We start from the raw sequence: 27173 nt of genomic DNA on the forward strand, positions 1-27173 counted from the left end.
CGTGGGCTAGAACCCACTTCATCATATGCATGGAGTGGAAAATACAGTAGCAGGTATATATACGTAGTACATGAAAAGATGGGAGTTGCCTTACCAAGTGGGGGGTCAGTCAAACGAGACAATTCAATGAACAGTAGAATACTGAGGGAGGAAAAATCACTTTTGTATTGGTAATGAGGGTGGCCCATTTCAAATAGTTGACAAGAAGGTGTGAGTAACAGTAGGGGGAAATTAGTTTTTGTAATGACCCATCCACTCCCAGTCTTTATTCAGGCCTAATTTGATGGTGTCCAGTTTGAAAATTAATTCCAGTTCTGCAGTTTCATGGACACCATCATAGGACCTAACCACATCAGCCACACCATCAGGGGCTCGTTGACCTGCCCATCTACCAATGTGATATATGCCATCATGTGCCAGCAATGCCCCTCTGCCATGTACATTGGCCAAACTGGACAGTCTCTACACAAAAGAATAAATGGACACAAATCTGACATCAGGAATTATAACATTCAAAAATCAGTCAGAGAACACTTCAACCTCCCTGGTCACTCAATAACAGACTTAAAAGTGGCAATTCTTTAACAAAAAAACTTCAAAAACAAACTCCAACATGAAACTGCAGACTGGAAGCTAATAGCCATTGATGGACCTATCCTCTGTGAATGTATCTAGCTCTTTTATGAACCCTTTTATAGTCTTGGCCTTCACAACATCCTCTGGCAAGGAGTTCCACACGTTGACTGTGCGTTGTGTGAAGAAATACTTCCTTGTGTTTCTTTTAAACCTGCTTCCTATTAATTTCATTGGGTGACCCCTAGTTCTTGAGTTATGAGAAGGAGTAAATAACGCTTCCTTATTTATGAATGGATTGATAGATCCTGCAGAGACATGTGGAAATGGCTAAGTGACACTTGGAGCTTTTCCATCCCTACATGTCTATGATTCTATCGACTATATAGAATATTAAATATATTATTAAAATTAATATTTAATGTCACATAAAGGTCTAGAAGAAATCAAGCAAAATATTCAAGTTGAAACAAAATATTGCAACTTTATTCAAATGAATTGTTTTCACATCATCAAAACAGAATGATCATTTTTGGCTTTTTCTCATCCAAAATATCAAAATTGACACAGAGAATTGGGCAGATAATGGATTTTTCTCTTCACTGGCAATTTTGGGGAAAAAATCATTTGGGATCAAGCAAAACATTTCATTTTATCTGAAACTAAACGTTTCATTTGGACATTCAACATTTTTAAACATTTTTTTTTTCCGAACTAAAAGTTAAAGGAAATTTCTAAACAGTCATTTGGAAGTGCAAATTCGGAAATGTTTGGTTCGGAAATTTTTGAAACAAAATGTTTTGATTTTTTTGGAATTTTCTTTGGGGAGGGATGTTATTTTTTGACTGAAACATTTCAGCAAAATTGACACATGATCATCTTCTATGAAATGATAGTCAGTTACTACTGGTGGGTCCACAAGTGGCCAATAAAACCAATCCAGATTATTGAGTCAGGCTGCCAGGCATTCTTTCCTCCTTTCCCATTTCTCTGTTTCCTGATGTCTTAGCTGGGTCTTGAAACGCTGGGATCCTTCCCACAAGGTCCTTCTCCATTTTAGTGGGTGGAGAGCTTGGGTTTCCCATATGTCCTCAATGACAGAGCAGGCAAACAAAGAGACAGTTTCTCTCAATGGCTGAGAAGACAGATGCAGGCTACAGCAGGATGGCGATCTCTTGTTTTCCTGGCGTTTGGATGAAGACCCTCATCCTGCCAAGCACTGTGTGGACACTGGTGTGGAACAGCATTTCCACACAGGGTCCCCAGGTGGGGGCAGGGGGCCATCGGGATACGACCTCCCACTTTTTACTGGCTGTAAGGGCAAGCAACAGCGGTGAGCGACGGAGAGGAGCGAGCGGGGGGTGGGGTTTATGGGGGGAAGAGGTTGTGTGAGGGCGAGGCCTCAGGGTGAAGGGGCAGCAGTAGGCTGGGAGCTCAGGGGAAGGGGTGGCCCGGGGGCGGGGCCTCAGGTGGAAGGGAAGGTGCGAGGGTGGGGCCACTGTTGAGGCAAGGGTGGCCCCCCACTTTTAGGGAGCTTCCATTGCCCCTGTCTCCACATTAAAAAGAAGTCACGCATGTCGTCAGATGTTCGGCTGCGTGGGTGTGTTCTCTCTGCGTGCTGCACTGGCTCTGGCCAGATAGCCCATACAGCAGGCTCCGATCAAACTGCCCAATGAGACCACCAGGCTCGGTTTTCAGTGAAGGCGCCGGGCCAGGTTTATTGTCGACAAAGCCCGGTAATAGCACCTGGCAGACTCTACGAGGATACTAAGACATGTCTGCCCGTGACAATGGACGCAGCTCAGTCAGTGGCGGGACTTTCCACTGCCCCCTTGGCTGGCCAAAGATACTCCCTCTGAGATACATCTTTATACACAGATACAAACAAATTACATATTGCCCCTGATGTATCAGGGTGCCACCCTCTGATGTATTATGGCGCCAACCATTACCTTGTACTTGTTGGTTTGATCAAAACATCTCTATCCATCATGCTGTCATCCTGACCTTATCCTTCAGATGGCTCAGCGTGTTCCTGTTATCTTTGGGAAATGTGTTTGGTATCAAGGTGTTCTGGTACCAGGAGCGTAGCTAGGGGGCTCAAGGGAAGCACCCGCTTCTCCTCAGCACATTTTTAAAAAGTGGCGCCTGCCGGGCCAGCACTGGGCTCCTGCAGGCAAGGGGGGGGGGGAAAGCACGGCCAGACTCGGGGGGGGCCATGGGGGGGGGGGGGGCAGCGGGCGCGGCCGGAGGAGCAAAGGGGCCGGCTCCTCAGCCATCGTGCCCCACACTCAACGCGGCCCCAACATCGCTGCGGCCGCCTCCTGCAGCGGCTCAGGGCTCGGCGGCCGAGCGCTCCGCAGCTGGAGGGCAGATCCCCTCTCCCCAGCAGCTTCCTGCTTCCCTCGGCCCGGGCAGCCCGCAGCTTCCTGCTTCCCTCGGCCTGGGCAGCCCAGCATTAGCAATACCCCGCCCCTTGCTAATGCTGGGCTGCCCGGGCCGAGGGAAACAGGAAGCTGCCGGGGAGAGAGGATCTCGCCAACTGCTGCCCGCCCCACTGCTCCGTTCCCCCCAGCCCCCAGGAGAAGCGAGCAGCGCCCACCCGCCACCCCTTCCCCGCACCCGGCCCCCCGCCGACCGAGCCCCTCCGCGAGGGGGGGCGCAGCATGGCCGCAGCGTGGCCGGAGGAGGCAAGGGGGGGGAAGCGCAGCGCGGTGCGGCTGGAGGAGCCAGCCAAGGGCGGGGCGCGGAGCGGCCGGAGGAGGAGCCAATGGGGTGGGGGCGTGGCCAGAGGAGGAGCCATGGGGGGGCGCCTTTTTTATGTTTGCTCCCCCTGCACTTAGAACCTGGCTACGCCACTGTCTGGTACCACCTTCCTGGCATGTGTTTGCGTATATTTTCTTGTGCCTAACTCTACTTAGGAATGTGTGTTTTCGAAATATCAGCCCTGTTCTTGCCAGACTCTGTGAGCAGAGCCTGCCTCTTGCTCACAACGTAACTTTGCTTTATATCAGCAAAGTTTTGACTACTTTAGCCCAGGTCTCAGGCCTCATATCAGGCCTCTGATACATGGGCTTATGTTTCAGGCCCTTTTCTTACTACAGCGCACAGCTGTAGTATTCCATATTCACATCCATATCCAAGTCCTGTGGCGATCGGCGACGGGAGCGAGACAGCAATGACCGGAAGCTCCTAGTCACCGACCGGCATGCACGCAGTGGCTGTCAGAGGGCCATTTTTGCATTTGGAGAGAGCCAGACCTGCAACTTGGCAGCCACAAACGCGACAGAGCAGCAGTTTTTAGGGCCCGCTCCGCTCCCCTGCATGGGGTGTGGAGGGGGAAGGAGGGTGTCACGAGCAGGACATGGGCAGTTTGACCTAGTGCTCAAAGCAGGAGTTGGGAAATCAGGCCAGGCTACATACCGGGAGATCAGAGTCCAAGGTAGGCCCGAGGGCAAACCCAGAGTTGAACATTGGGAGGCAGGGTCTGGTTACTAGGAGATCAGAGGTAGGAGCCAAACTTGAGAGCAGAACCATGGATCAATACCCAGAGTTAGGCTGGGTCAGGAGACCAGGAAGAGGACGAGGAAGGGGACAAGGAAGGGGAAGAGGAAGAGGAAGGCACACACTCCAGAGCAGGACAGAAGGTTCAGGGAGTCGCTTTCAGCAATGGAGAAGGTGCCGTTCCAAGGGCTAATTCCTGTTGGGTTCCCCTGCAGAGGACAGACGCGGGAGCAAAGGCCGGCTTGCTTCCGCAATTCCCCAGGATCCAACCTGCTTGTGCCAGGTATATGAGGGCAGAGGAAGTCGCCTGGCTGCCGACATGCGGGGCAGCTCCCCAGATACGGCAATCAAGTTGACTCACAGAGACAGCCCATTCCCCTGGCATATAAAGTGGACCATCCCGGAGGATCCTTAGTTTTGTCCAAGACACAACCACCAGAGCCTCTTCCGCTCCCGAGGGCCCCGCGCCAGGAGCTACACGTGAAGCAGGGCCAGTCCAGCCCCTGTTGTAGGGATGCCTGGCTGGGGGCATCAGGGCACTGGGGTGGAAAGGAGATGGCTATGGTTTGGGGAGCAACATAGGGTGATGGCTTGGGGCATCTTGCAGTTATTGGGGTGCTTATTGGCTGCCAGTGGAATCACTCTGTTTTGGGGGTATTGATGGAATGGAATGGGGGCTCTGCTCTGTTATTGGGGGTGATTATGGGATATGAGGGGGTATTGCCTTATTTTTGGGGGTGGTTATCATAGAATCATAGAAGATTAGGATTGGAAGGGACCTCAGGAGGTCATCTAGTACAACCCCCTGCTCAAAGCCGGACCAACTCCAACTAAATCATCCCAGCCAGAGTTTGTCAAGCCGGGCCTTAAAAACCTCTAAGGAGGGAGATTTCACCACCTCCTTAGGTAACCCATTCCAGTGCTTCACCACCCTCCTAGTGAAATAGTGTTTCTTAATATCCCCACTGCAACTTGAGACCATTACTTCTTGTTCTGTCATCTGCCACCACTGAGAACAGCCTACCTCCATCCTCTTTGGAACTCCCCTTCAGGTAGTTGAAGGCTGCTATAAATTCCCCCCTCACTCTTTTCTTCGGCAGACTAAATAAACCCAGTTCCCTCAGCCTCTCCTCATAAGTCATGTGCCCCAGCCCCCTAATCATTTTCGTTGCCTGCTGCTGGACTCTCTCCAATTTGTCCACATCCTTTCTGTAGTGGAGGGACCAAAACTGGACACAATACTCCAGGTGTGGCCTCATCAGTGTTGAATAGAGGGGAATAATCACTTCCCTCGATCTGCTTCATCAGATTTCTTTTGGACCAATCCTCCAATTTGTCTAGGTCACTCTGGACCCTATCCCTACCCTCCAGCATATCTACCTCTCCCTCCAGCTTAGTGTCATCTGCGAACTTGCTGAGGGTGCAATCCATCCCATCATCCAGATCATTAATAAAGATGTTGAACACAACTGGCCCCAGAACCGACCCTTGGGGCACTCCGCTTGATACTGGCTGCCAACTAGACATGGAGGCATTGATCACTACCCATTGAGCCCAATGATCTAGCCAGCTTTCTATCCACCTTATAGTCCATTCATCCAATCCATACTTTTTTAACTTGCTGGCAAGAATACTGTGGGCGACCGTATCAAAAGCTTTGCTAAACTCAAGATATATCACATCCACTGCTTTCCCCTCATCCACAGAGCCCGTTATCTCATCATAGAAGGCAATCAGGTTGGTCAGGCATGACTTGCCCTTGGTGGATCCATTTTTACTTTTCCTGATCACTTTCCTCTCCTCCAAGTTCTTCAAAATGGATTCCTTGAGGACCTGCTCCATGATTTTGCCGGGGACTGAAGTGAGGCTGACTGGTCTGTAGTTCCCCGGGTTCTCTTTCTTCCCTTTTTTAAATATGGGCACTATATTTGCTTTTTTCCAATTGTCCGGGACCTCCCCCGATCACCACGAATTTTCAGAGATAATGGCCAATGGCTCTGCAATCACATCAGCCAACTCCCTCAGCACCCTCGGATGCATTAGATCTGGACCCACGGACTTGTGCATGCCCAGCTTTTCTAAATAGTCTTTAACCTCTTCTTTCACCACTGAGGGCTGCTCACCTCCCCCTCATACTGTGTTGCCCAGTGCAGCAGTCTGGGAGCTGACCTTGTCTGTGAAGACTGAGGCAAAAAAAGCATTGAGTACTTCAGCTTTCTCCACATCATCTGTCACTAGGTTGCCTCCCCCATTCAGTAAGGGTCCCACACTTTCCCTAACCTTCATCTTGTTGCTAAAATACCTGTAGAAACCTTTCTTGTTACCCTTCACATCCCTTGCTAGCTGCAACTCCAATTGTGCCTTGGCCTTCCTGATTACACGCCTGCATGGTCTAGCAATATTTGTATACTCCTCCCTAGTCATCTGTCCAAATTACCACTTCTTGTAAGCTTCCTTTTTGTGGTTAAGCTCACCGAAGATTTCACTGTTAAGCCAAGCTGGTCGCCTGCAATATTTGCTATTCTTTCTGCACTTCAGGATGGTTTGTTCCTGCAACCTCAATAAGGCTTCATTAAAATACAGCCAGCTCTCCAGGACTCCTTGCCCCCTCATATTAGCTTCCCAGGGGATCCTGCCCATCAGTTCCCTAAGGGAGTCAAAGTCTGCTTTTCTGAAGTCCAGGGTCTGTATTTTGCTACTCTCCATTCTTCCTTTTCTCAGGATCCTGAACTCAACCATCTCATGGTCACTGCTGCCACGGTTGCCACCCACTTCTACTTCCCCTACCAACTCTTCCCTGTTTGTGAGCAGCAGGTCAAGAGGAGCACGGCCCCAGTTGGTTCCTCCAGCACTTGCACCAGGAAGTTGTCCCCAACACTGTCCAAAAACTTCTGTGCATTGCTGTATTGCTCTCCCAGCAGATGTCAGGGTGATTGAAGTCCCCCATTAGAACCAGGGCCCGTGATCTGGAAACTTCTGTTAGTTGTCCAAAGAAAGCCTTGTCTACCTCATCCTCCTGATCCGGTGGTCTATAGCACACGCCCACCACGACATCACCCTTGTTGCTCTCGCCTCTAAACTTAACCCAAAGACTCTCAACAGGCTTTTCCCCAGTTTCAAACTGGAGCTCTGAGCAATCATATCGCTCTCTTACATACAATGCAACTCCTTCACCTTTCCTCTCGTACCTGTTCTTCCTGAACAGTTTATACCCATCCATGACAGTGCTCCAGTCATGTGAACTGCCCCACCAAGTTTCTGTTATTCCAATCATGTCATAGTTCCTTGAGTGTGCCAGGATTGACCTGCTTTCTCAGTATGAATCAGGAGGCTTCCCGTCTTGTACCCTCCTCCTTGTGTTTCCTCCCGGTATCCCACTCCCCCACTTACCTCTGGGCTTAGGTCACCATCCCCCGGCGAACCTAGTTTATGGCATCCTAAGGGGCATTTCTCTGTTATTGGGGGGATTACGGGGTGGAATGGGGCACTCAGTGAAGATGGAGGGCTTGGTGGTTTGGTTGCTCAGTTTGTACTTGGAAGACGTGGCTTCTAATCTCTGGTCCGACGCTCCATCCCTGTAGGACCTTGGCCCAATCTCATAGCCTCTCTGTGCCTCAGTTTCTCCATCTCTACAATGGGGATCATAGCCCTGCCCTGCCTCACCAAGGAATTGTGGGGATAAATAGGAACCCTCAGACTCAAAGGGAGACCGGATCATTGTGGGGAGAACCTGCCTCTTCGGCTTGTGGCCCTACCAGGTGGCTCTCCTGAGGAACGGCCGTGTCACCTGTGGCAGAAGCCTGATAGACCCAAAATGGGTGCTAACTGCTACGCACTGCGGCAGATGAGGGATCAGATAAGTCAATGCGGGGGTGGAGGGAGAGAGGGAGATGCATGGGAATAACCCACGTCCCCAGTCCTTATCTTCTCCCTAGGTGTCCCCCATCCATGCCCAGGTCTCCCTCTGCACCCCCGAATCCCCAGCCCCATCCTCCTCCATTTGTTTCCAGCCCTCAAATCATTTTTGTGGTTCGTCTCTGCACCCGCTGTGGTTTTCCAGCATCCTTGTACAGATGTGCCTCGGCATGGCAGTATTGGCCTCCCCAGCGGTGTGTGCAGAGGGAAACTCACCTCTGGGCTCACCAGCATCTGTCCTTTTAGCATCCCACTGGCGGCTTATGTGCAGTTGCTCTAGGAGCTCATGGAATGGAGCAGAGCTCCAGGAAATATTTTCCCTTGACTTCAGCCTGATGCTGTTGATTCTCAACCCGGGGGAGGGTTCGCAGCCCCCTGCTGGTTTCCGGGCATCCGCAGGGCCCCACAGCTGAAGCCCTGAGTCCCGGCGCCTCCTGTAGGGCTGAAGCCCGGAGCCAGAATGGAGGAGGGATGTGGGGAGCTCCGGGAAATACTCGATGAGAATTTAAGCCCTGGAATGAACTCCTGGCATTCCGCAGAAGGGGAGTGCCAGAAAAATTGAAAGCAATTCAGGCTGCCTTTTTAGAGTTCAGTAATTACTGCAGGGCCTGAAGATAGATCTGTCCTTCCCCCCTAACTCTCTTTGTGTGTTAGGACGAAGCTGGTATCTTTGTTGTATTTGGAAAAACTAATTAAAACATATAAATAATATGTTAAAAATCACAATGTCTCGTGTCGGCATTTTTGCAACGTTTCAATTTTACCAGTCCAGACTGTGAAGCATGGCTAGAAAGGGTTAAACACCCTGCAAAATAAATAGCCCACAGAAGACATATGGGGAGATAATGTTTCTGTGTTTGTGTTTGTGTTTTGCTCCCCCAACTTTTCGATTCGGTGGAAATTTCGAAACTCTTTGACCCAGATTTACTCTGCAATTCTCAGTGCTCCCGCACGTTGGTTTAACTTGGCATGAGCGAGCCGCAGTAACCCAGGACAAGGCAAAAGTAAAAATAACCATGTTAAGTGGGTCCCAAAAGTAGGGTGAGCAGATAGCACGTGTGAAAAACTGGGACACTTTTTTTCATTGAAAGGGATATGGTGGCATATATAAGACTAAACACCTAATATTGGGACAATCCCGATATTGGGACATCTGGTCACCCTACCCAAAAGCCAAGGACAAGGAGTTCACGAATTTTGGTGAAAACTGCAGTTTTGATAACACCAAAATATCCCACAAATTTGGGGCAATTTCACCAAATTGTTCATCCAGCTGTGTAAAACCAGGTGCAAGAAACAATAGTGTCAGAAACAATGGCTAAGAATGTGTGGAAGGTGACTGTGTAGACAGAGAGAAAACTAACAAAATATGTTGTGTTCATGTGGCATGAGAACAAAGCATGATACCATAGAATCATAGAATATCAGGGTTGGAAGGGACCTCAGGAGATCATCTAGTCCAACTGCCTGCTCAAAGCAGGACCAATCCCCAACTAAATCAATCAATGTACAGGAATTGGGACTGAAAATAACCAACCAATCATAAAGTGCATGATTTCATGTAAAATGGATGGCGTATGTGTCAGAATAGGGTTAAACTTGTATATAAAATAACCAATACTTGTATTCTTTCGATTTGTGGCATGTCACATACCCACCCCTTACATGTGACTGACCAACTCTGTGCAGTCTAAGTGTATGGCAAGAAAAACACGAGATCGGACAAGACTGGAGTCGAACTGAGTTCTTGAGGAATTAAATTGACGAGGTCTCAGAGGCTACTCCAGCTTCAAATCACAATGAAATATTATAAAATCACATAAAATACTGGATCTAAATGAAACAATTTGTTTTTTTGGCTTTTCCGTTCATCAAAATTTCTCTTTTCAGGAAAATGAATGAGGCCAGATCCCAGCTGGGGTCAATGGGCCGTAGCTCCATTGGAGTCAATGGGGCCAGATCCCAGCTGGGGTCAATCAGCCGTAGCTCCATGGGAGTCAGTGGATCTGTGCCAGTTTACACCAGTTGAGGGTCCTACACTAAGTTTTTTTCTCTTGCACCTTGTTCCCTGCTGATGATCTCCTGTTTTTCTGTCATTGCCCAGGGCTGTTCACGGCTATTCTGCAGTGTGCAGATCTCTATAGCGTCAGCCAGGCCAGGTGCCGGGACATTTACCAGGGCAGGATCACGGAGAACATGTTCTGCGCTGGCGTGGAACAGGACAGCATAGGCACATGCCAGGTAAGGGGGCATCCCGGAGAGCGGGGTAGGTGCCAGGTGTCGGCGCTCACACAGCTCAATACTCTTTATCGCCTACGACCTGCAAACCCTTCTCAGCCTGCTACTGAGGGGCCGTCGTCACTCAGCCCCTGGCCCCAGCCAGCCATGGAAGAGCAGCCGATCTGCCCTCCGGCCGCACTAGGGTGACCAGATGCCAAAGATGAAATATCGGGATGCCGGGGGGGGCGCGCCTCCCGCCCCGCCGCAGCCCTCTGCCGCCGCTGGCTGGGCCCCCTGGCTCTGCAATCAGAGATGCAGCGCTCGGCTGCTCCTCTGCCCTAAAAGCCAGCCTCCCTCCCGGCACGGGCTTGTCCCGCCTCTGCACACAAAGGCTGGTGCAGGAGGCAAAGTCCCGGGGGGTGGGGCCGGGAAGGCTGCAGGAGCAGGGGGCAGCGAGAACCCACCCGGGGCTGAGAGAGCCCCGCAAAGGAGGCACAGACCCCCCCTTCCCCACCCTGTAGCTGCCATAAGCTCCAGTGAACAAACCGGAGCGTTCCCCCCTTGGTGTGTGTGGGACTGCCGAGCCGAGCCGCTTCCTTCTTCCCCCGCCGCCTCCACTCCACTCACGGGCAGGAGGTTTCGGGTTACAGCGCCCGCACCCCGGACCCCCCACAGCCGCCACGCCAAGAGAGAGGCGCGGACTCGGAGCAACTGCCTGACCCTCCACACATCCCTACTCCGCTGGCCTCCAGGCGCAGCTGCTGCACCGCACCACCTTCTTAATCTTCATGGCGGCCGCGCCACACACGCTGGTGTCCGGCCTCCCTCCAGCGCTTGCGCCGCCACCATACAGCTGATCAGCGTGCAAGCGGCGTGCGTGGGGAAGAGGCAGGGCCAGGGCGGGGATTTGGGGAGCTATCCAATGGGGGAAGGAGGGCGCGGAGTCGGAGCGAGGAGGGGGGCGCGAGCCGGAGCGGAGGGCAAAAATTGCTTCTTTGTCCAGTGTGCCGACCAAACATCTGTCGGGACGCGGGACAAACAAGTAAATATCGGGACAGTCCCGATAAAATCGGGACGTCTGGTCACCCTAGGCCACACCGAGCCCTAAGGGCTGGGCTTCATCCAGCTCCTGGGCCTGAGAGAGGTCCTGGAACAGTTTTTATAGTGGGGGGCTGAGAGCCATTGTACAAAACTGTAAACCCTGTACATGATGGAAACCACTTCAAGCCGGTGGGTGATGCCGCATGCCCAGCACCTCTAGTTCTAGCACCTCTGGACCTGATCCCCAGCTCAGGTGTAGCAGGCTCGGACCACCTGAACCCATTTCTGCTCTTTAAACCCTTCCTCTCTGTGTGTGTGTGTGTCTGTGTGTTGCTGTCGCCCCCTGCTGGAGAGGATGAGCCCTGGTCTGTGTGTGTGCACACGTGGGGCATGGCTGTGTTTTGCTGATGGCTCTCACTGCAGGGCGATTCAGGAGGCCCACTGGTCTGCAATGGGCAGCTGCAGGGCATGGTGTCCTGGGGGAAGTCTGTCTGTGCCCTGCCAGGATAGCCCATTGTCTGCAAAGCTGCCCAATGGGGGAGGAGCACCATAAGGAGGAAGTGCGCCAGATCAGACTGAGAGCTCACAGCACGTGACGCCTGCCACAATTACCCACCAAACGCAAGCCCCAGCCACGCCTCTCCTCATCTCGCCACGGCACCCAGTGGGTGCTGAATGGGGTGGGGGGGGCTGGCCTGGGTGCGAATGGGATGGGGGAGCCGTAGCCCAAAGCAGCCAATGGTTATGAGCCAGGCCTGACAAATTCCTGAGGTTGGGTTAGAAATGTGTGACTGGTTTAAAAGGCATGAATCACTGTGAAGACTGTGAGATTGCTTTAAAAAAATCACGAGATTGGTTTAAAATGGAGAGATTGGCTTAACAGTCGTGAATCAGCCTGAAATTCACAAGATTGGTTCAAAAATCGAGAGGTTGACTTTAAAAATCATGAGATTTGGTTTAGGATTAGGGTTAGGGGATAGAATCATGGGATCAGCTTGAAAGCCACAAAACTGCTTTTGAAATCATGAGATCGCTTTCACAGTCATGAAATCGCCCCAACGATTGTGAGATGGGTTTAAAAATCATGAGATTGGATTAAAAATTATGAGACTGGTTTTAAAATGACATAAATAGTCCGCATGTCTTTGCTCTGGTCTCTTGCATTCGTACGGGCAGCATAAGCGGCTATAACTGCTCTGATGTCACGAAATCTGACAGATCTGGATTATTTCCTCCTTTCCCGTTTCTCCATTTCCTGTTGTCTTTGTTGGGTTTCATAACACTGGGATCCTTCCCACAAGGTCCTTCTCCATTTCAGTGGGTGGAGGGCTTGGGTTTCCCATAACTCCTCAGTGGCAGAGCAGGCGAACAAAGAGACAATTTCTCTCAACGGCTGTGAAGGCGGATGAAGGCTTCAGCAGGATGACGATCTCCAATCACCTCGGTTTCCTGGCATCCTGCCAAGCACCGTGTGGACCCTGGTGTGCACAACATCTCCACGCATGGGGCACTGGAAGAGGCGGGGCCAGGGGGCCATGGCCCTCCCACTTTTTACTGGCCATAAGGGCGAACAACAGGGGGAGGAGGTGGAGAGGAGCGAGCGGGGCGGGGTCTTGGGGAGAAGAGGTGATGCGAGGGCGGGGCCTCAGGGGGAAGCGACAGTTCGAGGGTAGTTTTTGCACTGGGACAGAGGCAGACCTGCAACTCGGCAGCCGCAACGCTACTGAGCAGCTGTTTTTAGGGACCGCTCCGCTTCCCCGCATAGGGTGCAGGGAGGGAGGGGTGTTACAAGCAGGATGTGGGCTGTCTGACCTAGTGCTCAAAACAGGAGTTGGGAAATCAGGCCAGGCTACGAACTGGGAGGTCAGAGTACGGGGCAGGCCCGAGGGCAGATCCAGAGTCGAGCGTCGGGAGGCAGGGTCCGGTTACCAGGAGATCAGAGGTAGGAGCCAAACTTGAGAGCAGAACCAGGGATCAACACGCAGAGTCAGGCCGAGTCAGGGTACCAGGAAGAGGAAGAGGACGAGGAAGGCACAGACTCCAGAGCAGGGCGGAAGGGTCAGGGAGTCGCTTTCAGCAATGGAGAAGGGCTAATTCCTGCTGGGTTCCCCTGCAGAGGACAGACGCGGGAGCAAAGGCCGGCTTGCTTCCGCAACTCCCCGAGATCCAACCTGCTTGTGTATGAGTGTGGAGGGAGTTGCCTGGATGCCGACATGTGGGCAGCTCCCCAGATATCGCAATCACATTGACTCACAGGGACAGCCCATTTCCCCGGCATAAAAAATGGCCCATCCCAGAGGATCCTTAGTTTTGACCAAGACACAACCACCAGAGCCTCTTCCGCGCCCCGCCAGGAGCTACAGGTGAAGCAGGGCCAGTCCAGCCCCTGTTGTTGGGATGACTGGCTGGCGGTATCATGGCGCTGGGGTGGAAAGGAGATAACTGGTTTGGGGAGCGACATAGGGTGGTGTTTTGGGGCATCTTGAGATTATTGGGGTGATTATGGGCTGCCGGTGGGATCACTCTGTTTTGGGGGTATTGACGGGATGGAATGGGGGCTCTGCTCTGTTATTGGGGGTGATTATGGAGTATGAGGTTGCATTGGTCTTTATTGGGGGTGATTATGGGGTACGAGGGGCATGGTTTTATTGAGATGATTATGGGGCACAAGGGGCATTGCTCTGTTTTTGGGGGTGATTATGGGCTACGAGAGGTGTTGCTCTGTTATTTGGGGTGATTATGGGGTATGAGAGGGTATTGCTCTTTATTGGGGGTGATTATGGGGTACGAGGGGCATTGCTCTGGTATTGGAGATGATTATGGGGTGGAATGGGGCACTCAATGAAGATGGATGGCTTGGCGGTTTGGCTGCTCAGCTGGTACTTGGAAGACATGGCTTCTAATCTCTGGTCTGATGCTCCATTCCTGTAGGACCTTGGCCCAATCACTTAGCCTCTCTGTGCCTCAGTTTTCCCATCTCTACAATGGGGATCATAGCCCTGCCCTGCCTCACCAAGGAATTGTGGGGATAAATACGGTAAAGATTGGGAGGTGCTCGGATACTACCGTAATGGAGGCCAGATACTGCCTGAGATCTATTAATTTCTCTGTTATTATGCTGGTCATGGGGTTTTCTCCCTCTTCTGTTATTGGGGTGACATGATAGAAGGGGAACGAGTGGCAGTGGGGTGGGCTCAGGCCAGCTCATGGAAATCTTTCTCATCTGGCTTGACTTTTAGTTTCTCTCCCCATCCCCGCCAACAGATCAGATCTTTTCATGGAACATGCCCCTGGGGGAGACTGGGACCAGGCGGAAGTGGAAGATGGAGCTGAGTCGGGGGACACAGGGCCCCCATTGCCAACAGACGATCACAGTGTGTTTCCCCTCCCCATGTCGGGCAGTGCTGTCATCTCCTGCTACAGGCAGGGCAGCTGAGGTGCAGAGAAACCGCTTGCTCACAGGAGCCTGTGGAAGAAGAGGGACTCAAGCCTGGCTTTCCTGAATCCTAAGCGTGCACCTTCCCCGCGAGGCATCCGTCCTCCTCAAGACGTGGCCAATGATTCCCTTTCAATCTCTTTCCCTGCAGTAAAGCCACCGACCGTATCCATCACCACAACCGCCATGGAGCTGCTGATCATCGCGATGCTGGTAGTCGGGGCAGCCGCAGGTAGGGAAAAGAGTCAAGCGAGAAGCCAAAGTTGGGTTGGGTGAGAAGGTTCTGCAGTTTCCCCACAGGCCCTTCTAGGAATGTCTCAGAGACGTTGCTTAAGACAGGTTCCTGCTCAGGAAGAGCAAAGTTTCCAGCAGTCCCATTATCGATTTCACAAATTGCAAAAGGGAATTAATGCATTCAGGCCTCATCTCTGATTATTCGTTATTGTTTGTAGAGCAGGAAGGGAGCCATGATTTCACAATCTGTTTGCGTCCCGAATCAGGACAGAAGGAAAGGGTGGTTGGTGAAGCACTGGAAGGGGTTACCTAGGGAGGTGGTGGAATCTCCATTCTTAGATGTTTTTAAGGTCAGGCTTGACAAAGCCCTGGCTGGGATGATTTAGTTGGGGATTAGGTCCTGCTTTGAGCAGGGGGTTGGACTAGATGACCTTCTGAGGTCTCTTCCAACCCGGATATCCTATGATTCTATGAATTTTGAAATTTCCCACAAAATGAAATGTATGGGGGGGAGAGGGGAAATAAATCTGCTTCACTGAGATTTCAATGTCTTTGAGTTTAAAACATATATAAAATATATAACTTTTAGAGAGCATCTTTTCTAATCCAATGTTAATTCTTTTAAGAAAAAAGAGAAAACAAAAAAATTATTAAAAAAAACAACAAATCAAAATGGCCCTTTCCGATAATGTCCAATGCTCTGATCAGACTGCCTATCTCATGAAGCACCATGCACCTTTTGGTGAGGAGAAGTTACTGCATCATGGGAGTCCCTGGCTGTGAGCATCATGGGAAATGTAGTTTGATTGTGGAGCCCAGCCCATAGAGGAGACCGCTTCATTTCAATCTTTTTTAAAAATGAATTTGCATCACGATCAACACATTTCTGTGGAAATTTTAAATTTTGACAAAATGCCATTTTCTGATGGGAAAATGTTCCATCCGAAAAAGTTTGATAGTTTTTATTATTTGTATTGCGGTAAAGCCTAGAAACACCAGTCACTGATCAAGCTCCTGCTCTCCTGAGCAATTGTAAATTGTGATTTCCAGAGGTTTATAATTTAACCAAGTCTGGGGGAATTTTCATGAGAACCGCAAAAGGCACCTCCCTGACCCCAGGGCTATTCCTTTGCAAAATTTCAAGTCCCTGCTACCAAGGCACTAGAGCACTTCAAAAAGTGGTTGGAGAATTGTTTGAACATTGCAAAAATGACCTATCATTTCCAAACCTCATTCTTGGAAATGGCTGAACTGGGTCTTTCCAAAGCACGTTCAGATAGCAAGTGTGGAAAATCTCAGCCTGAAGAGTTAAAGTTTGGCGAAGCTTTCAGCCACTGAAAACGGGGTTTGATCAAGGAAAGTGTTAGGTAACCTTGACTCTAGGTGTTATTACCAACACTACCTACAATAGTTTATAAACCCTGCCAGAGCAAGTTGGTTTTACATGTAAATTCTGCCTCCCCAAATATTCAGCTCAAGGAAAGTGTGAAAATCATTATTGTAGAATACCAGCTAGCCTGCGACTGTCCAATCCAAAAAACAAATTATTTCCACTTCTTCCCACAAAAAAAAAATCGACTTTTCAGAAAAAAAAAAGAAATTTGCAACATTTTGATCTGGAAAAGCTGACACAATGCTTCATGGGAGTTGTAGTATGTGGGCTTGAGGCCCCCATCCTCCTCCAATGGCCAAATTCTGTGGTGAGACTACAACTCCCATGATATGGTGAGGGGAGTTGATGGCATTATGGGAGTCCCTGGTTGTGATGCATCATGGGAAATGTAGTCCCACTGTGGAGCATGGCCTATAAAGGAATATGAGGCACCCAAACTGCAATACCGCAGAAGGGTGCCAACAGTATTTCCAAATAAAACTATTTTGGGTTTGGGATGTTTCTATCCATCCCTGTTGATGATGCCCCAGCCAGCTAGTCTGCAGGAATAGGACCCAAGACCTCCATGTGTAAAACCATGAGTCTTTCCTCTCTGAATGAAAGGATCAGACTCCATGCGCCTGCAGATTCATGAGGGCAGTTGGGCAGAAACTGGAATCTTGTGTAATACATTCTGTGATTTCAAATTTTATTTTCATTCCAAAATTGAACCATCCCGGCGAGTTTTGAAATTTCCAGCAAGTTGAAATATTCCCAGAAAGAAATCTTTGTTTCTCATCAGTGGAAATGTTTCATTTTGATACCATCAGGGTGGTTCGTTCCCATTTTTAATTTGTAAAGCATTAAAATACATTCAATAAGATTGTAAAATATCGAAACAGAGAGTCATTTTGAAATGAAAATTGAAACGTTCCACTCTGATCATCTCAATTTCTTTCCAAACAAAATGTTGTTGAAATCGACACGTTCCCTGTGAAATGTTTCCATTTCGACAAAATGTCATTTTCAGAAGGAAAACTGTTTCATTGGAAATTTTCCAACCAGCTGTACCCCTGAGCTTATACCTGTGGTGTAGCTATTAGAGGATTGGGCCAAAAGAAACCTGATGAGGTTCAACAAGGACAAGTGCAGAGTCCTGCACTTAGGATGGAAGAATCCCATTCACTGTTACAGACTAGGGACCGAGTGGCTAGGCAGCAGTTCTGCAGAAAAGGACCTAGGGGTTACGGTGGACGAGAAGCTGGATATGAGTCAACAGTGTGCCCTTGTTGCCAAGAAGGCTAACGGCATTTTGGGCTGTACAAGTAGGGGCATTGCCAGCAGATCGAGGGACGTGATCGTTCCCCTCTATTCGACATTGGTGAGGCCTCACCTGGAGTACTGTGTCCAGTTTTGGGCCCCACACTACAAGAAGGATGTGGAAAAATTGGAAAGAGTCCAGCGGAGGGCAGCAAAAATTATTAGGGGGCTGGAGCACATGAGTTATGAGGAGAGGCTGAGGGAACTGGGATTGTTTAGTCTGCAGAAGAGAAGAATGAGGGGGGATTTGATAGCTGCTTTCAACTACCTGAAAGGGGGTTCCAAAGAGGATAGATCTAGACTGTTCTCAGTGGTACCAGATGACAGAACAAGGAGTAATGGTCTCAAGTTGCAGTGGAGGAGGGTTAGATTGGATATTAGGGGAAACTTTTTCATTAGGAGGGTGGTGAAGCACTGGAATGGGTTACCTAGGGAGGTGGTGGAATCTCCTTCCTTAGAGGTTTTTAAGGTCAGGCTTGACAAAGCCCTGGCTGGGATGATTTAGTTGGGATTAGATCCTGCTTTGAGCAAGGGATTGGACTAGATGACCTCCTGAGGCCCCTTCCAACCCTGATATTCTATGATTCTATGATAGAAACCCTGTGATAGTGTGACGTGCACTAGATATGCCAAATGTCTTGGGGAAAATTGATTGATAACATCTCTGATAACACAACCCTTGGGATAATATTGCTGCTGGATGTTGAAGGGAAATGGGCCATGGAGGATGAATCTGAACTGAAAAGAGTTGGCCGATGTTTATCAGCTACAGTATTTACTCCTGGGGGAATTCTGCTCCAAAAACAAATATAAAAATTCTGCTCCAAAAATTAAAAATTCTGCACACGATATTTTAAAATTCTGCATATTTTATTTGTCAAAATAACACAATATAATCACATCAGTTTCAATTATTTTGGTAATTTATTTCAAAATACCTGTCAGCAAGTATGTCTGTAACAAAACGGAAAACGAAAAAGATTCAGGACATGTTTTTTTGTCAAATAGATTCCTTCCGAGGCATATAAATACAGATGTTTAAGTAGTTCATTTAAACTACAATACAGAACGATATTTTCTGCCCCCCTCATAGAATATCAGGGTTGGAAGGGATCTCAGGAGTTCATCTAGTCCAACCCCCTGCTCAGAGCAGGACCAATCCCCAGACAGATTTTTACCCCAGTTCCCTAAATGGCCCCCTCAAGGACTGAACTCACAAGCCTAGATTTAGCAGGCCAATGCTCAAACCACTGAGCTATCCCTCCCGCCCCTAGAAAGAGAGAGATCTGGCCTGAACCAGACAGAGCAGAGACTTGAACCTGGGTTTCCCACATCCCAGGTACATACCCTAACCACTGGGCTACTCTGGGGTGCAGTGCAAAGGCTTGGGGGAGTCAGGGGTAACGGAGGAACTGACGGAGAGGGAAGGAGCCTGCAAATGAACCTGTATGGTTTCTGGGTGTGGGTGAGAGAAATATGGAACAGGTTTTTTGGGGGCACAAGGATGGATTGTTAGGGAGCCACCCCCAGACAGACCCTGACTGACCCCTAGCCTCTCCCATTCGTTCAGGCACATCTGACCCTGTCCCCATGTGTCCTTCTACCCCCACTCAGACACCCACGCCCCTATCCCCAGGTGGCCCTGCATCCCACTCAGCCACCCCCATATGTCCCTGACCCCCCTCCCCCATGTCCATGTGTCCCTGTGCCCCCATCTGTCCCCTCAGCAGCCCCCTCCCCCTTCCCCATGTGTCCCTGAACCTCCTTCCTCCTGTCCCCATGTGTCCCTGTGCCCCCACTCAGCCACCCCTCTTCCCCCATATGGCCCTGCACCTCCAATCCCATTCAGCCCTGCCCCAGACTGTCCTGCCCCAATAGCCCTTATGAACTCCAGTCTGTGACCCCTCCCTGCAGCAGCTCCATGTGTCCACCCAGTCTTTCCCCCCATATCTCCTCTCTCCTGACCTGGTCCCACCGGTGCTGTGAAGAAAGCAACCTCTTCCCTTCCCTGTTGCAGCTGGGGCTTGCTCAGGGGTAGCTGCTCTGCTCTAGCGCCACAGCGGCTCTTGGTGGGCAAAAGGCAGAACTGCAGCAACTTTCTGGCAGAAGATATTTTCTGCAGAAAAAAAATTAGGTGCGGCACATGAATTCTGCTTGCGCCCAGTGACGAGGATTCCCCCACGAGTAAATATTCTGCTTTTCTGGGCAAAAATTTGCAAGATGGGCTAGGGGCAAAGACTGCAGCTGCGGATCTGTAGCATTAGCATCCAGAGTCTTCACAAATGCAGACTACAAACGCACACCCCTTGAGAAGGAAAGTCTGGGACATTTTTCTTGGTCTTGAAGCGTCTCCCACTGTGTCTATAGATCATTCATGATCAAAATAACCCATTTAAAAGCTGAGTGCCATCTCAAATCCCAGCGCTCACGCTTCAGAATTATGATGCCACCACTGAATTTGCTTCAGGAAGTCAAATAATTGTGGGATGATGATGCTTTGTCCAAGATCTGAAATGAGATCCATCAAGACCAGGCTCCTGAAACCAGCGGCAAGGTTTGACCTCCATATCAACCTACTCAGATGGTGTGTCGGCTCGCATATGGGACATATGAGCAGATGCAACCGCAGAGGAAGAGATACTGGAGTCAATGATACATGCTCTACATCCTGGATGGGAAATGCATTTCATGCCTAAACACTATGCTGTAGAATCCTGCAGTGGTGGATAATGTTCTCTTCAAAGGGAAGTGTGTTAAGCTTCCATTTATCTTCAGGGGGAAAAAACAGGATCTTAAAGTTTATTCATTAAGGACACATAGGCATGGGAAAATCCCCTGGGAAGAAAATCTAAGGGAAGAAGGAGTTCAGGAGAGCTGGCAGTTTCTCAAGGAGACAATATTGAAGACACAGCTGCAAATTATCTGGATGAGAAGGAATGATAGGAAGAATAGGAAGAGGCCAATAGGGCTCCATCAGGAGCAATTTAAGGACCTGAAAATCAAAAAGTGGAAATCTGGACAAATTTATAAGGAGGACAAAAGAATAGCCACAAGCATGAAGGGACAAAATCAGAAGATCTAAGGCTAGGTCCACACTACCCGCCTGATTCGGCGGGTAGAGATCGATCTTCTGGGATCGATTTATCGCGTCTCATCTGGACAAGATAAATCGATCCCAGAAGTGCTCCCCCGTCGACTGCGGAACTCCTGCTCGCCGAGAGGAGGAAGCGCTGTCGACGGGGGAGCTTGCCTGCGCCGCGTGGACCCGCAGTAAGTAAACTTAGTTCGATCTAGGAAACGTCGACTTCAGCTACGCTATTCTCGTAGCTGAAGTTGTGTTTCCTAGATTGATCCCCCGCCCCAGTGTGGACCAAGCCTAAGGCACAAAATGAGTTAGCAAGGGATATAAAAAGCAATAAGAAGAGGTTCTTTAAATACATTAGGAGCAGGAGAAAGACCAAGGAAAGTGGAGGCCCTCTATTTGGCAGGGAAAGAGAGCTAATAACAGATGACATCAAGAAGGATGAGCTGTTTAATGCCTATTTTGCTTCAGTCTTCACTAAAAAGGTTAATGGTGTCCAGATAGTCAACACAATTAATATTAACAACTGGGGGAAGGAACTCAAGCCAAAACAAGAAAAGAACGGGTTAAAGAATATTTAGCTAAGTTAGATGTATTCAAGTCAGCAGGGCCTGATGAAATTCGTCCTGGGGTCCTTAAGGAACGAACTGAAGCAATCTCAGAACCGTTATCAATGATCTTGGAGAACTTCTGGAAGACAGGTGAGGGCCCAGGAAACTGGAGAAGGGCAAACATAATTCCTCTTTTTAAAAAGAGAAACAAAGAGGCCCCGGGAAATTACAGACCAGGCAGCGTAACTTCAATGCCTGAAAAGATACTGCAACTAATTATTAATTTATTTGTACGCTCCTGGAGGACAAAAGGGCTATAGAAATAGTCAGCATGGATTTGTCAAGAACAAATTGTGCCAAGCCAGCCTATTTTCCTTCTTTAAAAGGTTTACTGGCCTAGTAGATGAGGGGAAGCAGTGGATGAACTATATCTTGATTTTAGAAAGGTTTTTGACACAGTCCCCCATGACATTCTCATAAGCAAACTAGGAAAAGGTGGTCTAGATGAAATTACTAGAAGGTGGGTGCGCAACTGGCTGAAAGACCGTACTCAAAGAGTAGTTATCAATGGTTCACTGCCAAAGTGGGTGGGTGTATCTAGCCATGTCCTACAGGGCTCAGTCCTGGGTCCGGTACTGTTCAATATTTTCATTAATGACTTGGATAATGGAGTGGAGAGTACGCTGATCAAATGTGTGGCTGACACCAAGCTGGGTGGAGCTGCAAGCACTTTGGAGGACAGGATTAGATTTCAAAATGACCTCAACAAATTAGAGAATTGGTCTGAACTCATCAAGATGAAATTCTGTAAAGACAACTGCAAAGTACTTCACTTCAGAAGGAAAAATCAAATGCACAATTACAAAATGGGGAATAACTGGCTGGGGGCAGCAGTGCTGAAAAGGATCTGGGGATGATAATGGATCCCAAATGGAATATGAGCCAACACTGTGATGCAGATCTGAACAAGGCTAATATCATTCTGGGGTGTATTAACAGGAGTGTCATATGAAAGAAACAGGAGGTAATTGTCCCGCTCTACTCAGCACGGTGAGACCTCGGCTGCAGAATTGGGTCCAGTTGGAAACAGTCCAGAGGAGACCAGCAAAAATGATCAGAGGTTTAGAAAACCTGCCTTGTGAGGAAAGGTTAAAACAACTAGGCATATTTAGTCTTGAGAAAAGACGACTGACAGGGAACCTGAGAACAGTCTTCACACATGTTCAGGGCTGTTATAAAGAGGCCGGTAATCAGTTGTTCCCCATGTCTGCTGAAGATAGGACAAGAAGCAATGGGTTAATCTGCAACAAGGCAGATTTAGGGTAGATATTAGGGAAAACTTTCTAACTCTCGGGATAGTTAAACTCTGGCATCGGCTTCCAAGGCAGCTTGTGGAAGCCCCATCATTGAAGATTTTTAAGACCAGGTTGGACAAACACCTGTCAGGGATGGTCTAGATTTTTTGGGGGTCCTGCCTCAGCACAGGGGGCTGGACTTGACAACCTCCTGAGGTCCCTTCCAGCCCCATATATCTATGACGCTATGATTTTGTCAAAAGCAAAAAGTTCTTCTGATCAACCTGAAATGGATTTTTCCCCCCCACATTTTTCATGGGAAATTTGCAAGGGGTGTGTGTGGGGGGGAGGGGGGATTGTTTCCGCTCCATAACAGAACACGGAAAAAAAAATTGAAATTGTGGGATTTCCTGCAACATAGAAAACCTGCATCCTTCCTGGTTCCAGCCCTGATCCCTGTTAGAAGAGATGAACGTAAGATCATAGGGCTGGAAGGGGCCTCCTGGGGCATCATGTTCAGTCCCTGCTACCATGGGCAACTCAGTCATAGAAACGTATCGAGCTCCATCTTCAAACTAATGAGGTTTTTTGCCCACCTGCTCCTGTTCCACAACCTCTCTCCTCCGATGGTTAGTAACCTTCTTCTAAGTCTCAGCCTAGATTTATCCACAGCCACATTATTTGTTCTTGTGCCAACGCTGGTCTCTAGCTCTCCTCACTCATCAGTATTTCCCCCCCCCTCCCCCCCCCCCCCCCCTCGCATTTCGAGAGAACAATCAGATCCCCTCTTGGCCTTCCTTTTAGGTTAAACCAGCCAAGCTCTTTCTGTCTCCCCTTGTAAAATTTGCCCTTCATTCCCCTGACCACCCTAGCCCCCTTCTCTACATGAGTTCCAGTTGGAATTCCTCTTTCTGGAACACAGGTGACAGGAACTGGAGGTTTTCCCAGTGACATTAATGCCTCCCTATCCCTACTGGAAATACCTCGCCTGGTACAACCTCGGATCGCCTTCTGCTTTTGCATGGCCCCGTGGGAGCAGCAGCTCATGGTCATCCTGCCACCGGCCAATCCGAACAGACGTAACTAATGCTTGCCCCTCCCCCTGCCTTGCTTCCAGCTGATGTTTGCCACTCTCCATTGCAGCCTCAGACACAGAGGGAATCCGGGTCATTGGGGGCAGAAATTGCCTCTTCGGCTCGCGGCCCTACCAGGTGGCTCTCCTGAGGAACGGCCGCATCTACTGTGGCGGGAGCCTGATAGCCCCTAAGTGGGTGCTAACTGCTGCGCACTGCAGCAAACGGATCAGGTAAGTCAGTGCGGGGGTGGAGGGAGAGAGGGAGATGCATGGGAATAACCCACGTCCCCAGTCCTTATCTTCTCCCTTGGTGTCCCCCATCTATGCCCAGGTCTCCCTCTGCACCCCCGAATTCCCAGCCCCATCCTCCTCCATTTTTTCCAGCCCTCAAATCATTTTTGTGGTTCTTCTCTGCACCCGCTGTGGTTTTCCAGCATCCTTGTACAGATGTGCCTCGGCATGGCAGTATTGGCCTCCCCAGCGGTGTGTGCAGAGGGAAACTCACCTCCGGGCTCGCCAGCATCAGCCCCTTTAGCATCCCACAGGCAGTTCATGTGCAGTTGCTCTAGGAGCCGATGGACTGGAGCAGAGCTCCAAGAAATATTTTCCCTTGACTCCAACCTGCTGCCCCCTGCTGGTTTTAAGGCATCAGTGGGGCCCTACGGCTGGAGCCCTGAGTCCTGGCACCTCCTGTAGGGCTGAAGCCCCAAGTCCCCCTGCTCAGCAGCTGAAGCCCGGAGCCAGAATGGAGGAGGGATGTGGGGAGCGCCAGGAAATACTCGAAGAGAATTTAAGCCCTGAAACGAACACCTGGCATGCCGCAGAAGGGAAGTGCCAGAAAAATTGGAACCAATTCAGGCTGCCTTTTTAGAGCTCTGTAATTACTGCAGGGCCTGCAGATAGATGTGTCCTTCCCTGCCCCTCCTTTTGTCCTAACGCTCTTTGTCTGTTAGGATGAAGCTGGTATCTTTGTTGTATTTGGAAAAACTAATTAAAAGGTCTACAGAATACATTAAAAATCACAAAGTCTCATGTCGACATTTTTCAAACGTTTCGATTTATCCATTCAAGACTTTTTCTTTCAAACTGCCCCGTTAGTTGATTTTCAGAAACGTTTCGCGATGACTGAGCTGAACTTTTCTCCCTCAACTTTTCGATTCGGTGGAAATTTCAAAACTCTTTGACCCAGGTTTACTCTTTGCCATTCTCAGTGCGCCGCACGTTGGTTTAACTTGGCGTGAGCGAGCAGCAGTAACCCGGGACAAGGCAAAAGTAAAAATAACCATGTTAAGTGGAAGTTAACTTGGGAAGTGGGTCCCAAAAGTAGGGTGAGCAGATAGCACGTGTGAAATACTGGAACACTTTTTTTCATTGAGTGGAGTATGGTGGCATATATAAGACTAAACCCTAATATTGGGACAATCCTAATATTGGGATGTCTGGTCTCCCTACCCAAAAGCCAAGGACAAGGAATTCATGAATTTTGGTGAAAACTGCAGCTTTCATAACACCAAACTATCCCACAAATTTGGGGCAATTTCACCAGTATTCATCCCGTGTGTAAAACAAGGTGCAAGAAACAGTAGTGTGAGCAACAATGGCTCAGAATGTGTGGAAGGTGGCTATGCAGACAGAGAGAAAATTAACAAAATATGCTGTGTACATGTGGCATGAGAACAAAGCATGATATGTACAGGAATTGGGCTTGAAAATAACTGGACCAACCATAAAGTGCATGATTTCATGTAAAATGGACGGCGTATGTGTCAGAATAGGGTTAAACTTGTTTATAAAGTAACCAGTACTTTGTGGCATGTTCCATACCTACCCCTTACATGTGACTCTGACCAATTTTGAGCAGTCTAAGAGTATGCCAAGAAAAACACGAGAAAGGATGAGATTGGAGTCGAACTGAGTTCCTGAAGAATTAAGTTGACGAGGTCTCAGAGGCTACTCCAGCTTCAAAAATCCATTATTGGCCTGTCAGGGTTCCTTCCCCACTCTGAACTCTGGGGTACAGATGTGGGGACCCGCATGAAATTGTTTATGTTTATATTCCACCAGCTTAGGTTAAAAACTTCCCAAGGCACAATTTCCTTGCCCTGGGATGGTATCGCTGCCACCACCAAGTGAGTTAGACAGGAAAAGGACCACTTGGAGTTCCTGTTTCCCCCAAAATATCCCCCCAAGCCCCTTCACCCCCTTTCCTGGGGAGGCTGGAGAATAATATACCAACCAAATAGGTAACCAAGGTGAGCACAGACCAGACTCTTGGGTTTTTAGGACACTAAAAACCCAATCAGATTCTTAAAAACAGAACTTTATCATAAAGAAAAAAGTAAACGAAGCACCTCTGTAAAATCAGAATGGAAGGTAATTTTACAGGGTAATAAGCTTTAAAATACAGAGGATTCCCCTCTAGGCAAAACTTTAAAGTTACAAAATACAGGAATAAACCTCCCTCTTAGCATAGGGAAAATTCACAAGCTAAAACAAAAGATAATCTAACGCATTTCCTTGCTATTACTTACTATTTCTGTAATATTAGATGTATCATTTCAGTAGGAGCTGGATTACTTGCGTGGTCTCTCTCTTTGTCTCCGAGAGAACAACACCAAGAGCACAAAGCAAAAACCTTCCCCCACAGATTTGAAAGTATCTTCTCCCCTTATTGGTCCTTTTGGTCAGGTGCCAATCGGTTATTTGAGCTTCTTAACCCTTTACAGGTACAGGAGGGATTTTATGCTACCCTTAGTTGTATGTTCATGACACGGCCCAACTGTAGTTGCTTATCTGCTATGGCCTTTGAATAGCTGCCCATTGATCTCTTCCTTTGTCCTCTCTCATGCAGCAACGTGCAGGTGCATCTGGGGGATTATAATCTCCGGGCGAAGGAAGGCACAGAACAGATACGAAGAATCCGCAACTTCTTCGTGCACCCCGGGTATAACCTTTGTCCTCGTGACAACGACTTCATGCTTCTGGAGTTGGATGAGCCCGCTCAACTCAACAACTACGTGAACACAATCAACCTGGCTACCCGTTGTCCCTCTCCTGGAACACGATGCAGTGTGTCGGGATGGGGCACCACCAAGACCCCCCAAAGTATGGGGTGCTGGGTGTAGAGGGTAGGGGTTGAGCTTGGACTCAGCTTTGGGAGGGGGTGGAAGCTCTTTAAGGAGACCTCGTTAACGGGCTGACAAGGGTCTTTGGCTTCCCTGGGGGAAATTTTTCAACCAAAACAATTTGTAATGAAAAACGCAGCTGCGACAACACCAAAGTGTCCCACAAATTAAGAGAGTTTTCATTCATTTCAGAAAAAAATATTCTGAAAAAAGTGAAAACTTTGCATTTTGAAAACACTGGGACACAATGGCTTGATTTTTGTTCTATTTGAAATGTTTCCTTTTGAAATTTCCTTTCCTTTTGTTTTCAAAACAAGTTTAAAAACGTTACAGACGTGCTTCAAATCACAATGAAATATGATAAGATCACATAAAATACTGGATCTAAATGAAACAATTTGTTTGACCTGAAAGGAGGGCTTTTTTCTGG

The 27173-nt window shown here is 49.0% G+C and overlaps 1 protein-coding gene across 1 annotated transcript in view; it reads left to right on the forward strand.

The window, feature by feature from the left end:
• The first annotated feature begins 14875 nt into the window (after positions 1–14875).
• The window catches only part of LOC112122293 (trypsin-3-like), a 13481-nt gene continuing 1183 nt past the window's right edge, over positions 14876–27173 (forward strand). The window contains exons 1-3 of the mRNA XM_026658555.1: positions 14876–14921; positions 23687–23849; positions 26470–26723. Coding sequence (XP_026514340.1) covers positions 14876–14921; positions 23687–23849; positions 26470–26723 — 463 coding nt within the window. The remainder of the gene's footprint in view (positions 14922–23686; positions 23850–26469; positions 26724–27173) is intronic.

Source organism: Terrapene carolina, unplaced genomic scaffold (assembly GCF_002925995.2).
Source record: "Terrapene carolina triunguis isolate 2854851 unplaced genomic scaffold, T_m_triunguis-2.0 Scaffold461, whole genome shotgun sequence".
Classification (NCBI taxonomy): Eukaryota; Metazoa; Chordata; order Testudines; family Emydidae; genus Terrapene; species Terrapene triunguis.